The sequence below is a fragment of the Protopterus annectens genome, chromosome 10.part0 (genome assembly GCF_019279795.1).
Source record: "Protopterus annectens isolate FY-2018-M chromosome 10.part0, PAN1.0, whole genome shotgun sequence".
In the NCBI taxonomy this organism is placed as follows: Eukaryota; Metazoa; Chordata; order Ceratodontiformes; family Protopteridae; genus Protopterus; species Protopterus annectens.
In genome coordinates, this window is record NC_056744.1 from 1,194,635,665 (window position 1) to 1,194,652,291 (window position 16,627).

The window sequence follows — 16,627 nt, forward strand, 5'->3', positions numbered from 1 at the left end:
TTACCGACACTAAATTGTGTTGTAATTCCTTTAATCCAAAAAGCACACCAGCAATGATTTTCTAAAGCGTTACACACTTTTCTATCAACTGTGATTCTGTCATTTATGTTATCAATGAAATCTATTTTAGATCAATTGTGACACTTTTTTATAGATGAACTGTAGCTCAGATGTGACATATGTAGATATATGTATACACACAGACACACACACACACACACACACACACACACACACTTGCATTTAGTAACATATGAAGATATTACATCATCATGGGAACTTTCATGTACACATCTGAACTGACAGCAGATTAATTCGGCCTGCATAACCACAGTATTGATAACGGCATCCAACGTATGAACAGACTGACAATTTTGTAGTACAATGTTAGCAAATTACACTAACAACAGACAGCGTGTGATGAATACTCCCATTAGTAATAAGAGATATGCAGGATAAATGCTAGGATATAGTAACATTCAGGGGACTGAAAGAAGGATGGACTGAAGTTAGAATTAATTGGTGGATGGTTTTGGATGAATGGTGGTTTTAGTGAATGCAACTACAGAGAAGAAAATATAGCAAAGTGCCAGATTAACAAACTGCAACAATAGTGATCCTGTTTTGTTAATGAAGCTGCTATTCTTGGTGTCTGTGAAGTGCAACGAGTTGAATTATTTTAGGTACTGTAATGTAGTAACACACTTTACAATTCTATGGAAAAATGTTCAAAAACAGCACGATTCATGGAGTTGCATGCTACCTTGCGGTTATACAGTCACGGAATTAATATGTTTAATAAGGGAGTAGTGGTGGGATTAAGCCCTCCACATGATAGGAAACAGGGATATTTACCTCAAGACTAACACAGTTTATCAACAATGACATTAGGAGCAGACTTTGCAAGTTTTGTAATCAGTCACTGTTACCATAGTGCAAATGTCTTCAACAGCTATGTATATAAAGTTGGACATGTTTATAATTTAAGTGCAGAAAAATCATGGAGGTAATTATGGTGATGCATGGAGACTTAATGCTGTGTTAAAATGTAAGAGATATTGTTTTGAATATGAATGGGTGAGTGGGCAAGTAAAGTATTTGTTTATTTTTTGAATGAAGTACCTACATAAGGAACAGAATACTTTGTATGTCAGTTGTTGCTTATAATAAGAAAACGTGAAGTACTTCTCGGTATTTTTAAGGTGTATTTGATGAGCAAATATATTTATGTTATGGTTATTGGACTAAAAGAGCAGTGTGTACTGCAATTTTATTGGGTTTGCTTTGCTTGTGCTGCTTTTCTCTAAATATGTTTATTTGCTGGTCACTAATGACCATTGATATAGTAACGCTACCCCTTAATTTGTGGGGATGTGCAAGAATGCGCACACAGGGAACTGTTGCACAATAATAGGGCAGGGATGTGTGACAAGTTAAGTGACACATACTCACCTAGATCAGTTGCTGTCCTTTAAGAATTTATCCTGACTTCTTGTTTTAAAAACTTGTTTGTGAATGATAAACAAGCAGAGGACAAAGATGAACATATACCCTATTGTTATTTAGCTGCCTGTGGCAGATAGGAAAGGAGCTACATTTGTGTATGTGTGTGTGTGTGTGTGTGTGTGTGTGTGTGTGTGTGTGTGTGTGTGTGTGTGTGTGTGTGTGTGTGTGTGTGTGCGTGTGTGTGTGTGTGTGTGTGTGTGTGTGTGTGTGTGTGTGTGTGTGTGTGTTTGTCCAGGCATACTTTGTGTGGGTGTGCATATTTATGTTCACTTTTTCAGATTCTAATCTTTTTCTTGGCACCCAAACTGTCACCCAAGTCATTTCCAAACCCAGGGCTTAGTAACAACTACCTTTCCATTGTCATTTTAGATACAGAAAAGAGAATATAGTCTAATCTGAGGCTATGAAGCTCATTACATCAGCACAAAGCTATGAATACCTGCCATCGGGTTGTTGCTTTAGGCTTTCCATCGACTTTCCCTTGGGTAATGTGTTAGGCAAAAGCATCTAGGTACATGCTGCATAATGCCATCTGCTGTTCTCTTATGTTAGTGATGTACTCCAAACTTCTAGCTAAACCTACCTTTTCCAAGAGGAAAACCCAGAAAGTGTTGAGTGTCGCCCCCACCAAACTCTTTCATTAAAGATGAGATAATTGTGAGACCTGGCTTTCTCTGATGCCTGGGCAAGACTTAACTGACCTGAGTGGTCTGCATTCTAGAAGCTGGTGTAAAATTCTGGCTATGCCCCTGAATGTTCTCATTTGTTGTTTTCATTCATCTGCATTGTTTGTAAATGTTAAATGGCCTCATTTCTTCTTTTTGTTCATCTGCAGTAAATGTAAATATTAAATGCCCTCATTTGTTCTTTTCATATGTGTTTGTTAAATATTAATGTAAAATGTCTTATTTTTTCCCTTTGTCCAGCTTGCAGGTGGAGTATTACTAGGCGTAGGAATATGGGTCTCTGTGGATGGTGGTTCCTTTACAAAAGTCATTGGACCGATCTCATCAGTAGCCGTACAGTTTGTGAATGTTGGTTACTTCTGTATTGCCATTGGCGCAATCCTTGTGATACTTGGCTTTCTGGGGTGCTGTGGAGCTCAGAGAGAAAGCAAGTGTCTGCTTTTATTGGTAAGCAAAGCATTTTAAATATATACTGAAACTGCTCTGAAGTAGGTATAAGTGACATGGTCTTTTCTGTTTGTATTCTTTTTAAGATAGAGTCACAGGGATTGTATAGGTTACTGATGTCACCTTCTCTCAAGCATAATAATTGTAGTATATACAGAACAATAAATGTGACAAGCACATTCAATTAGAGAATGATTCTTAACAACAAGAAGTATGGTTATTTTCATAACTGTATGTTTTATTTTCTGTGTAAGTGTTTAAAAAACTAAAATATATTCATCATTTTAGTAAACAGCTAAAACATCTGTAGGGCTAAAAGGCTATCAAAACTGCAACGGTCACTTAAGGAATGATCTAATTGATTTGATAGACTGTTACACTTTTCAACAGTATGTTTGCTTTCACTCCATCCATCATTTACCTACCTGCATTACATAAGTTGTTATTTTAAACTCATAACCTGAATATTATGCTGATGTGATTTTATTCTGGTTCATGCTATGTGTTGTTTAAACTAATTTCTGAAATGTCTGGTTACCTAGTTATAATTATAATAATTCCAGCATGTCCTGGGTCTACCCAAAGCCTCTTCATTGTGCGCTGTGCTTGGGACAGTTCTTGCAGGAGGAGTGAACAGGGTATTTACACTAAGTCCCCAAACAACGTATCTGACTTCTCTTAACCCAGAGAAACAATGGCTGTGCTAACAGATCCTTATGGAATCCCTGCAATCCTTCTTCTGTCATGGATGCTGAGCATAACCTGCAAAAGAACTTCATTCCAGCCACTTGTGTTTTCAGCCTTAACCTTTAAGTCACTACCAAAAGCGTGTGTCCATGTAAGAAGATGAGGAAAAGGTTCATTCTGTGGCTCTGCTCTGGATGTACAGCTACAATTCAGTACAACACCTGCAGTACTGCCTCTCAATGTACCCATCTGCTTGTCAGTATCCCACTTCATGCTGATTTTATAATGCGAAGGACAGAGAGATCGTCCCCATTCAAGGTAGTAGGTTCTCCCTCATATGCAGAGAGCAAGCTGCCCTTTCTGAAACAGAACCATGACCTATGATCTGTAAATGCATTTTTTTCATACCAAGTAATGCCACACACTATCGCAAACTGCATCAGTACATCCTAGAGGTCAAAGTCACTTGGCATTAAGAAGACATCATGACCAGCAAACAACAAAGACACAGTCTTTAACTACAGTCTGGATGTTGTTCAGACCTTGACCACAACTAAATATTCTATCCACAAAAATCATGAGCAGGAGGGGAGGCAAGAGGCAACTTTTGTCGCAGTCAGCAGTCCCTGGACTCCATATTGTTGCAGTACCTTCCATAAACCATTTTGGGGTACATGAGCATATGTATTCTCCAGGCTCACAAATCATATGTAGACACTATGGTCAATCTCCTCAACCTTAACAGTATCTCTACAAGGACAAGTGTTAATCTACTGTTCCATGGCTAGGAGGGAATCTGTATCATTCCTCATGACCCAGTTCCACCAGAAGTCTCTGGCACTGCATCATTGGGGGATGTGTCAACGTAGTTCAAGATACCTTCTGTCTATGCCCTCAGTTAACATCAGTGCTTCTCCAATTCTTGCTGGGACTAACCTAGACAATGTATCCCCTTCTGACTAGTCAGATGGTTTGCCACATACTTACTGAGGCAGAGTGTAAGTCATTCTCTGTGGCTTCACGATGCTCCTTCCAGATTCCAGACCTAGACCTTTATTTCAGAACTAACTGGCAGTACTGCACATCACTGTTTCTTCCCATGTAGAATAAAAAGTTCCTACAGAGGTAACAGATGAACTCCTCCCACATGGAAGGATCAGCTAGACGTTCCCTGGACCCCTTCACTATAGATTTAGGTCTCATGGGCCTGTTTAACTGATCCACCTTACTACCATGCAGTGATGAATTAATCATTCAATACCTTTCCTGTCTTAAATGTATAGAATTTATGGACTCTGGTCTAATGAAAGGACAATAAGATTTATCATCAGCCTTCAGCACAAAAGTGTTGTGGTACTTAATAGAGTAAGCAGCTTACTTGTGTATGAACACAATGCTCATTTTAAACATCTATGAGGAGCATAAAAGTTCAATAACAATTCTCGACTTTGGTTCAGATCAGAAAAGACATTTCTCCCAGGCACGTTTCACCATGTACCTCTGACATTCCCTGTGACAGTATTAAAGTCCTAGTAAAACTATAGTTAGTAAGTGGTCCTTTACCATGCACCATACCCATGGTCTACAAGAAGGCCAAATCTTAGTTTGGTTTATATGTCTATAGAGCAGTTGTGCCTTGTCCTTCTGCATTTCATAGTCATACTAAGGCCTTATAATTAATGTACTCTACAATTGTTTAAGTATCATTTAGCACTTATGTCTTCATTCAAGAGATGCTGCTCAGAAAATAATAGTTTTGATTACCTCTTTGTAACCTACCAATCCATATTTATGGTAAAGGTCCATCATTCAGAGATGACATGACTGGCTTAGGAAAGTAAGCACAACTAAGTGTCTTGTAAAGAGACACCAACCATGCCCATGTAGGTGGTTGCTGAAATCAATCCTAGGTCTGTGCAGTGGAGTTTCCACATTCGTAACCGATTACTTTATATGTTGATATTAAGGCATTTTCCTCACAAAATATCACTAGAAAGATGATTCCATCAAATAAAGTAGGGAAAGACTAGCATCATCAAAAACAGAAATGAGTCCTTTCATGCCAAGGTCACTGCAAACTTTGTTTTGCTAATGTAAGATGAGGAATTCTCTGAATGACTTTCAATGAATGCAGTATTAGGAGTGCAGGGGATCTATAGCACTTTGTCAACTTGCTATTCAGTGAATACTCATTCATCGAACCTCTGTTTATCGAAGCTGCTAATCATCGAATGGCTTTTTATGTAAAATTTTAATTAGGGCAAGCCAATGGTAGGCCAACCATGCCACTGTAAAAAAAAATACATAAAAGTTAAAACCTACCAAGGTGGGGGGGTTGTGCCCCCCACACTGCCCCAAATAAATATACAAACTTCAAGATCACAGTACAGTGGGGAAAAGGGCAAATTCCAGGTAGTGGCCAAATGCTGGTTTGCCCTAGGAAAACTTTGCTGGTCGATAAATAGCAGCTTCAATAAAAACAGGTTCAGTGAATGGCTATTCGCTGAATAGCAATTCGACAAAGTGATATAGACCCAAGTGCAGGATTACATGGGAGGTGGTCAGATGATTTACTCCACTGCTTGTGGATTGTGTATAAAAATACCTTCTTCTATCACTTCTAGTTTTCTGAAAGTTTTGTCTGATAAAATGCAGTCAAGTAAACTGTCCTGTATTGTAACTGCATTTCTGCACTACCAGTCCACATATCATTTCTGTTTTACAAATGACTTCTTCCTGAAGCTTATGCCTCATGTCAGTCTTTCTTCATGCTTTCATGTATATTTAGTAATCATAATCCTGCTTAGTAAAATCAGTTGTTTGTGATAATGAATTCCTAAAGTGACATTACAACAAAGGTATTACTCCCTAAATATATTGAACCACAAATAAAAAGAGACATCGACATATATCTGTAATCTGTGTTTATGTATAACTGCATTACCTATCATAAGCTCTTTTCCTCATTTCTAACCCTAATAATGCATTGGATTTACAGGAATGCTTCCAGTGCAGTTTTCATCACTGTGTTTCAAATTTTATGCAGACAAAATAAGTGGAATGCATATCTGTGCAGTTCATATTTTTTCACTTACTACATAAACATAAGGATGTTTATTATAGTTCAATATGTAATTATTGTAAATGAGGATGAAAGTGTTTCTTGCTATGCCACCCTGACATTTGTTTCATTTCGTTTTCAGTTCTTTTCCATTATTTTGGTTATTTTCATTGCTGAAGTTGCAGCTGCTGTCGTTGCTCTGGTCTACACTTCACTTGTAAGTCAGATGTTTCCATTTTTAAAATGCTATCATATAATAAGTGAAAATATACATTCAAATATTTCAGAGGTTTCAGATGTCAATATTACAATATTACAAAGTCATGGTCCTATAAGAATACACCTCAAAGAATTAGGCTTTCACACAATTTTTCAAACCTGCATTTTCTTCATATAAACATCTACTTTAAATTGCACAATGTAGACATTTCTTTCACTTCTACTTGCTGCCTTTTCCAAAAAAATGGTTCTGACTTGGAACTATTCACTTTTTAAAGCAAAATATACTGCATCAGTTTGGAGCAATACACTTTTATTTATATTATTTTCATCATGAATAATGATATTTAATTAAGGCAGCAATTCACTGTATCACAGCACATTGCCCTAAGTGCTTGTTTAAGGTCCCATTTCACAACCCTGCAAATCACAAAATGTTCAAGTAAGACTTTTATGATACAGCAGTGAATCTACTGAAGACTCTCTCCAAGTCAATGTATACTGGAGCTTCCTGTGTTTCTTTATAATGTCAGTGAAATGCAAACAAAGGATCGATCCATATTCAATATCTAGATGTATAGGAGCAATGTATAATAGTGTAGTAACACCTCAGGACCTCTTGAGGAAACTACAATCATGATCTGAAAGGTCAGGCCCATTGTTTTAGTATAAATGTTCAGTGCATGAACTCCAAAAGACAAATCACTAGTTTCTCTGATCCCCAGATCTTTGTACTGGTTTGCTGTTTCAAACATTTTATGATCTTCTAAAACATAGAGATAGACCATATTAGAACATAGCTGTTGTGGTATATTATAGTATATGACACATATTAATATTAAAGGTCAAGTCATTGTCTTGTATCAACAGTGCCAATTTGTCTAGACTATACTGGAGTTTTATTTTTAGTTTTCCACATTCACTATTGGTGGAACATTTTTTTGTGTCAGCTACAAATTTGCTGCAGAGTGCGGGACATGACATTGGCGCATAAGGCCAATAAATAAAGGCACATTGCTTTTCATTAACTATCTTCCATACTTCATAATGTGAAACTTACCATGAGCAGCACGGAAGTCATTAAAGGGTCATGTGATTCCTTGACTCGTATGAATGCCATATCATAGGGAATTATGTAAAATTTCACTGCATTCAGTAGCCCTCTTTAATTTTAGTTCAGTTTTCTGAATTACATGATTCATTAATATCTGTGCTTCACCTTTCAACCACTTTACAATATATGCCTGACTGCACTTGCCTAACCTTTCTATAAGATTTTAAATTTGTGATGCATTTTATTGAGTCACACACAATCTGTCTATGGTTCAACTTTCCACCACTTTTCAAACCATTGATCAGAGATTATGCCTGACTGCACTTGTCTTTCTATAAGATTTTAACTTTTGATGCATTTTATTATGAGTCACACAATGTGTATATGGCTGAATGTGCAATTTCTCTGTGTACAAAGGTGCCTCTTCATACAAAATGCATCACAATTTCACATATGGTGGCTTTTTTGATATAAGTACAGTATGAGCTGTAGGATGCCTATTAGTTATTTAATTAAAAATGTTTTACTTATGTGTATTTTTACAATGTCTGGGTTGGCAGAATCCATTTACAGAGAAGGCCTGGGAGAAACCCCCCAGAAACACACCGAGGATAAACAAGTCAGTGTCATCATATATAGAAGATATTCCTAGGCAGAACTTTAGTTAAGAATAAGAAGGAAAAAAAAATCGTATTTTAAATCCTTTACCATGCACAAAAGAATAAGTGGGTGTTTGTACATGCATAATTGTATAATGTTTTACATTATCCATGAACAAATGTAGTTAAATATTACGTAAGAGGACTACAAATGCAGGCAATAGCACTCTGTAAAGGGTAAAAAAAACAAGGATTTCACAGAAACAGTACATTTATGTCCACTGAATATCATTTTACAGGTGAGCTAATACCGCAACGTCACATACAAATACAAAGTAAGGTGAGGAAGGGAGGAGACAGTAAAGGAATGAGAAATGAGATATATGTGTGTTCCAAAAGAGCGAAGCAAGAATCTGGGGGCATTGAGAATGTCTTCGGAAAGATAAAATAAGTTTGTAAACCTGTCTGTCAGGTGGGAGGTAGGTCATCTAATCATACACGTGCATGAACAGCTGTAGGATAGGGTCAGGTTTATGTCTTCCGTAAATAATAGCATGGAAGCACTCTGATGACTAATAACTGTGAGCTTATTCACAACTGTTCCTGCAATGCATCAAATGAGGAATCCTTACATCTGTTGGTAGAGGATTTCACTTGTGCAAGTGAAACATTTGTGAAGTTGATATTTTGGGGGGTACATACTAAGTAACACATTGTTTTTTCTTTTTTTTTCAGAGAACTATGCACCAGTTGCTATAGTTTTGGAAAAAGAGGATAAAACGTTTTAACCAAATGACAGTACAGTTTTACCTAAGTTTGATTCAAGTTATGCAAAGAAGTAGGCTAGAGAGTTATGAATACACGTAAGGTATAATGGAAGGCAGATAGCAGGCAAATCTAAGTAGCCTATACTAAAGTGTAGCTAATAAAGGTTTTAATCTTATACATCATGCCTAGTTTTTCATGATTTTCGATAATTGCTTCTTTGAAGTAGATCTGAAATGTAAGCTTTTTGTAATTAATAAATCCAAGCAGCTTGGAATTTAAACCAGTTGTTCAATTTTTCAGTAGAAGAATTATTAGGGGGCTTGATTAAATTAATTGGAAGTGATATAGAGAAAGATGAATCTAGGCAAGATATATGACTTTTTTGTAAAACATAAGCACAGGCCAGAAAGATATTCTCTGTCAGGCTTGAATGCAGATGAAATTTTTCTGGAAATCTGCCTACTTAAAAAAAAAGCAGAGGGAACCCGACATACTAGGCAAAAATAACATAGTGCATTAAATTGGCATCAAAAATACATTTAAAAATGATAAGCAAATGGCACCTTCCCCATGGTAAGCCATGATATGCAATGCCTGTCTGATTATTTGTGATTCATAAAAAAGTAACAGATGCAGTATAACAGCTGACATTCCCAGCTATCAGGATTGATCATGCATGCATGTGCAACCAGTTCTCAGGATGGATGATGTATGCACATGCACCCAGCTCTCAGGATGCATAATGTATGCACATGCACCCAGCTCTCAGGATGGATGATGTATGCTTGTGCACCTAGCTCTCATAATGGATGATATATACATGTGCAACCAGCTCTCAGGATGGATAATGTATGCACATGCACCTAGCTTTCAGGATTGATGACATATACATGTTTACCCAGCTCTCAGGATGGATGATGTATGCACATGCACCCAGATCTCAGGATGGATGATGCATGCACATGCACCCAGCTCTCAGAATGGATGATGTGTGCACATGCACCCAGTTTTCAGGATGGATGATGTATACACGTGCATCCAGCTTTCAGGATGGATGATATATACATGTGCACCCAAATCTCAGGATGGATGATGTATGCATGTGCACCCAGTTTTCATGATGGATGATGTATACACATGCACCCAGTTTTCAGGATGGATGATGTGTGCACGTGCACCCAGTTTTCAGGATGGATGATATATACACGTGCACCTAGATCTCAGGATGGATGATGTATGAACATGCAACCAGCTCTCAAACTGGATGATCTATGCACATGCACCCATCTCTCAAGCTGGATGATGTATGCGCATGCACCCAGCTCTCAGGAAGGATGATATATACATGTGCACCCAGCTCTCAGTATGAATGATGTGTGCACGTGCACCCAGATCTCAGGATGGATGATGTGTGCGCATGCACCCAGCTCTCAGCATGGATGATGTGTGCACATGCACACAGCTGTCAGGATGGATGATGTGTACACGTGCACCCAGCTCTCAGGATGGATGAAATATAAATGTGCACCCAGCTCTCAGGATGGATGATGCGTGCACGTGCACCCAGATCTCAGGATGGATAATGTGTGCACATGCACCCAGCTCTCAGAATGGATGATGTATACACAGGCACCCAGCTCTCAGGATGGATGATATATACACGTGCCCCCAACTCTCAGGATGGATGATGTGTGCACGTGCACCCAGATCTCAGGATGGATGATGTGTGCACATGCACCCAGCTCTCAGGATGGATGATGTGTGCACATGCACCCAGCTCTCAGAATGGATGATTTATACACGTGCACCCAGCTCTCAGAATGGATGATGTGTGCACATGCACCCAGCTCTCAGAATTGATGATGTATACACGTGCACCCAGCTCTCAGAATGGATGATGTGTGCACATGCACCCAGCTCTCAGGATGGATAATGTGTGCTCATGCAGTGTGGGGATATAAATGAGTGGCTTCCAGTGCCAGCACACTCTGGTTGGAATCATTGCAATACAATTAATGAAAATCAGAATGCCTACCTGTTTATATTAGTAGGTGTTTCAACATTCTGTCTTTGCAAGTACTTTGACAACATTTCCAATTAAATTTAAAGTAAATTGCTGCTGCCCTTAGCATCAGAAATGTAGGTATCAGCTTCATTTCTGTAACTGTGTGGTTATTTAGGTACTACAAATTGCAGGGTGCTACATTCCAACTTGACAAAGTCTACAATAACGTATTTGGACATTTTCTTTTAATACTCAAATAAGCATGGGAAGGAAAAAAAACTGCTAAAATCATTTTCAGCTATGCATTAATGGGGAAGAGCTTGCAAGAATACAAAACAAGTGACAAGTGTCAACACATTCACACCATCAAAACACACGGGATGATTGTGCACAGCCTAGAAGCATACTGATGTGCCTCCAGGAGATACCATAGAAGAAAATGCAAGCCTAAGTTATTTTGCTACCAAAAAGAAGCAGGAAACTAAAATGGGAAGCATCAAGTTTGTAACTGGAATGCCACTGGAGGTGGAAGCATGAAAACTTATAACAGCATTCAAAGAGTGACTGTTTGCATTTGATTTTTAATTTACAAAGATGATGGACGAAAGTGAGCCAAGCACACAGCCCTGTTATTCACATTTATGGGATTGGGGTGATATAATTTTCTTTCCTGTTCATATTTATTTATTTATATATTTATTTACATTTGTTTACTGGGAAAGTCCAACTGGGCCAGAAGCCCATTTTCAGTGGAGGCCCGCAGAGTAAAGCTCCACAAAAAATATGAGCAATATACAATAATTAGTAAAATAGTATACATACAGTAAGATGCAGAATGCGCATCATCTAGTTAGTCTATACAAAGTAGTATTCAATACAGTTTGTTATTCGAGTTTTCTAGGAAAAGAAGCATCACAGGCAGATGGTGGCTTCAAAGCAAGATGAGGCAGCAGGGAGCAAGTTAATGGATGGAGCTAATTAGAATGGGATGGGGCTACATGACAGTATAGTTAATGTTGAGCTACATTTTAAATAACCAACAGGTCATCATATAGAACACAGAACTTGCCTATATTCTTCATAGTGACCACTTATGCACTGGTTATATGGGGTTATATCCTGCCAAGGATATAACAGCCGACTAGCTTCCAAAGCTACAGGGCAGATTCCATGTGCCTAAATTGTCAAGCAACTCAAACTAGGCTGACTAAAAGACAAGTCTGCCACTGAAGTGCACCATCCTCTGAGGCTTTTGAGGTTCTACGGTTGGGTTGCCCTTTCCTTGGCTGGGCAAATAAGTTCTCTTTGAGGTAAAAAATTTCCATTTTCTTATTTTTTACTGATGTTTTATTACTTTCCTCTTCAGGAAAGTTATTTTAAGTTAGGACTGTTGTGTTTAATGGATTGTTTTGTGACTGTAATGTTCTTTTAAAGAGAGCACTCATTTCTGTCAGTTTAAAAGTAGTGTTATCTAACTGATGAAATATCCTCTGTGGAGAAATTGTTTTTATTTTAACATTGTCAGGATGCCATAATGTTTGAAAGTACTTTTACTGTATTTTTTTCTGTCATAAAATTAACTTTTATAGACTGGTGGTGTTTACTAGCAATTGCTGCTTCTCTTCCCCAAAAAAGAGGCACCATTTTTGTCTTGACCATGGAACAGACCGGTCCTTCTTCCAGACACAAAAAAAAAAAAGAAAAGGTTAAGCAAATAGCCTTTGCCACCACAGCAGGCTAGCAATTTGCCTGAGCTACAGGTGAGTGACTGCTGTGGCCATTTGTTGCACCTCAGACCACTCATCTTTTACCCCAGATCTCTCTTGTGTAGTACCTACAGCCGCTATGAACCAGGGGTTAGCCACATCCTCTGTGACTGTTGAGGTCCCCTCAGTAAGCAAAGGAGAGCCACTCTTGTCAGTCCTGGGAGAGAGAACAGGGAAGATTTCCCTATTGGAAGCAGCAGCTGCCATTAGCAACACAGATGGCCCCATTATTCCTGCCAAATAGAAACAGAAAGCCAAGTGTGTATCTGCTCCTCATCAAATTTCTTTGGATAGGAGTAGTTTACTGGGACTGGCTCAGGGTTTGATTCAGGCTATTGATCCTTCTTGTTGAGTAGTTTCTGGTAAAAGAAAGAGGAATGCCCATTTTCCTGAAGAGATTCAAGATTTTAAATCTGAACAGGGAGATGCAGGGACATATTTTGGGTTTTGTCCTCAGATTTCAGGTTCAGACTCAGAGGAGATCTCACTTTCTGATTCTCCCTGTGAGGGGGGGGTTGTCTTTGTCCGAGACTATTGCTAGAATGTTCCAGGGTTTTCACTGAGCGACATTGAGGGTTTTAGGCCCTCAAAATATACTGTGAGTTGTTACAGAAAGATCTTCCAGAACCTATAACCATTCCTCCTGTCCTGTCGGCTTTAGAAGATGTGAGTCTTACTGCTTGCAGTTTTCCTGATAGCCAGCTCAGCTAGCTATCCTTAACTAAGCAAATAGGATGTATAAAGTTCCTCAGTATTTTAAATTTTTATAGTACATTCCCAAACCTGACCCAGCAGCTATAGCCTTACTTGACTCCTCTACTGTTAAGCATTTAGTTAATTCCCATCTTACTCTTTCTAATAAGGATGTGAAAATTATTCATAGGTATGGGAAAAAAGTGTTTACTTCTGCAACTTTGAATTTCAGAATTTTAAATTGTCAGGCTGGTATGTTAGAATGTGAAAAAGCTCAAAGCAAATGCTTAAATTAAGTAGCAAAAAAACACAAAGAGCACTTGCTGGAACTACTCCATGCTGGTCAACAGTTGTAAAAAGTTTAATAATTCTAGCTTAAAAGCTGATCAAGCATTACTCACTGCCCTAGCAAATGCATTCCAGGCACTCACCTTTCACATGGAATTGTAATAATCCCCCAACAGGCAATCCATATGTTGTTTGTGCAGTAAGAATAAAAAGATGTTGCACTCCATGTTACACCGGGAGGGGAGCCCTGCCAGAGACTGCTCCTGCTAATACCTTATCCTCACATCAGGTAAAGTTCAGAAGCTAAAATGGTAGCCAGGGTGCATGGCTTCACATCCGTGACATCATGCAATGCACATTACTGTGCAGTATAGCAGTACAGTAGTATGATCCTTATTAGTAGGAGCGTGTTGCACATGATCAATAGTTTGAGGAAGGCTGACATTAGCACGGCCAGGCTCCTCAAGAGTGCATGACCTATATGACTTCAAAGTCCATGCACAGGCACAATAGCCAGCTAGGTATCACACTAATCATGGTCATTAGCAGAATATAAACTGTAATTAGCAGGACTACTCCACATAATACAGAATGCTGGCATTAATGCATTCCGTTACTTGTAGAATTCACAGTCAAACACTAAATCACTTCATTAGCTTAAGAACTAAAGCATACTTTTGCATCCCTATTTTACCTTGAAAAATGTGGTCAGCATATTGCAGGGAATTGCATTACTGTAAGCAGTACAGACAAAGGAAACACAAGTGGAGAGCAGAGTGTACTGCCATATATGGAAACTGTCAGAAGGCAAGGCAATCTGGTAATGGACCTTAGGATTGTAATCAACACTCAAGGCTGCACAGGCCATGATAGGGGACTGACAGGCTGGCCAGATGCTCAACCTTCTAGGCCACAGGTGTCAGGCATGACATGTTGCATTCTTTTAGGGAAAGTAGAGCCCAATAAGGAGAAGGAAAATGGTAGGATAGGCTGCAGTCCCATGTGGAGTCATCCAAACAGGGGTCATTCTGTCAGGGGGTACATTGAGTCGGGCACAAGGGACACTGGCAGGGTCTGCCATAATCTCACCGTGTAGGTGTCTACACACTGTACCACATGCTCACAGATGCATGACAAGCTACGGGAGATAGTGGTCCTCCAGTACACCAGACACTGACTGTGGCATTGGCACTGACTTGAGGCGCAACATATATGGCTTTCATGACCACGTGCCACAATAATGCATGGTGTAGTAACCATCACCATTTGGCATTTCACAGTGCTGTGGCCACCTTTTGAGTGCTGGGGAAAGTTTGGAGGTAAGTGTTGGCTGGCATGGACTGTCATGCATACCCACACTGATCCAAATGTGTAACCCCCAGGAGTACATTTTCTACCATGAGACCAAAAGAATAACAATGACTACAGAAGTGCATTACAGCAGAGACAGAAGTACTATTACAAGGCCTATGTACAGATACAGAACTATCCTTGATAAGGATAAGGCAGACAAGACCTTCCATGACTACATGTGGCAGAGAATTGTACAGGACATCAGTGCAATGGGTGGCCATAATAGAATGATGCAACAGGTGCATTGCAGGATCAGTGATATCTTCCTGCATGAGAAGGTCAACATATGGAAAACTGCCAGAGACATATTGACCACTAGAGGTGAACCACCAACACAGGGGCATCAAACAGATAGAGAAAGATTCCTAGTATCACTAGTGGGGAAAGTGGATTGGGTGTGGAAGCTGAATTGGCGATGATGGTCAGGATGCCTGAAGTTAGTAGTCACGTGCTATTCCTGTGGGACATTGACTTGCAGCTCTGCATGGTTTATTTAGACAACTATATCTGCATTTATACCAGCTAGGGACATCAACACCTCAACAGCGACAGCCAGTACCACGAGGTACATATGTGCCCATAAACTATGTGTAGTATTGGTATATAGCAGTCTGCATGCTGCATGGTAGTGGGACTCACAAATAAGTGCCATTGTCATAGATATGCTATATGTATGCATTAAAAGGTTCCACTTGTAGGGGATCTAGCATAGCAGCTTGGAACATGACTGATGTCAGCAGGTCTGTGGAAGCAGCTGCTGCTGCTGCTGATGATACAATGCAGAATGCACAGTCGGATGACAGAGTGGTACTGTAAACAGTGCTAACATTGGGGAACATGCTCACATCACCCACAGCTAAAGGACTTCAGAAGACTTGGATGAGCCTTTAACATTTTCCTGTGGTTAAAGGTTGTCCTTTGTCATCACCCCAGTCGACAGTCACCGCCACCACAGATAGCATCAGAAGTTGCACTTCCTCTGAAGTATGTGCATTTGACACTGAGTAGGTATGTATGTATGTGGATATTTAGATGACCATCACCACCATGACTTCACAACATTTCCTGACCTGAGTATTACTCTTGACATCAATCAGCAGATATTTGGGTCAGAGATCCAGACAGAGCTAGCTACTAATCAGATCACGTCATAAATGCAAAGTGTCCTGTGTGGCTTGCACAAATGCCTGCAAACATTAAAGAGACTGAGGGACAGACTGTAATGCATGCAGTATGATACAGTATTCAGGAGCACAGAGCAGACACACCTTGTGAGAGTAGTGGCCTCACTGGTACATTCATGCAGCTCTGAAAACCAGCCACCATATTAATGCTGTGGGATTGGTGAACACTGTAGGAATGCACACCAGTCTGACAGATGAAATACACTGTTCCAGAGATGGCAACGCTATCCATTCTGTTCACTGGTAAACACTGTAGGAATGCACAGCAGTCTGACAGATGAAATACACTGTTCCAGAGATGACTGCGCTAT

The 16,627-nt window shown here is 39.4% G+C and overlaps 1 protein-coding gene across 2 annotated transcripts in view; it reads left to right on the top strand.

The window, feature by feature from the left end:
• TSPAN1 (tetraspanin 1) overlaps nt 1-16,627 on the top strand; it is a 167,163-nt gene that overhangs the window by 56,049 nt on the left and 94,487 nt on the right. For both annotated transcript variants that reach the window (XM_044085944.1, XM_044085945.1), the window contains exons 3-4: nt 2,433-2,639; nt 6,530-6,604. In XM_044085944.1, the coding sequence (XP_043941879.1) occupies nt 2,433-2,639; nt 6,530-6,604 (282 nt within the window). The remainder of the gene's footprint in view (nt 1-2,432; nt 2,640-6,529; nt 6,605-16,627) is intronic.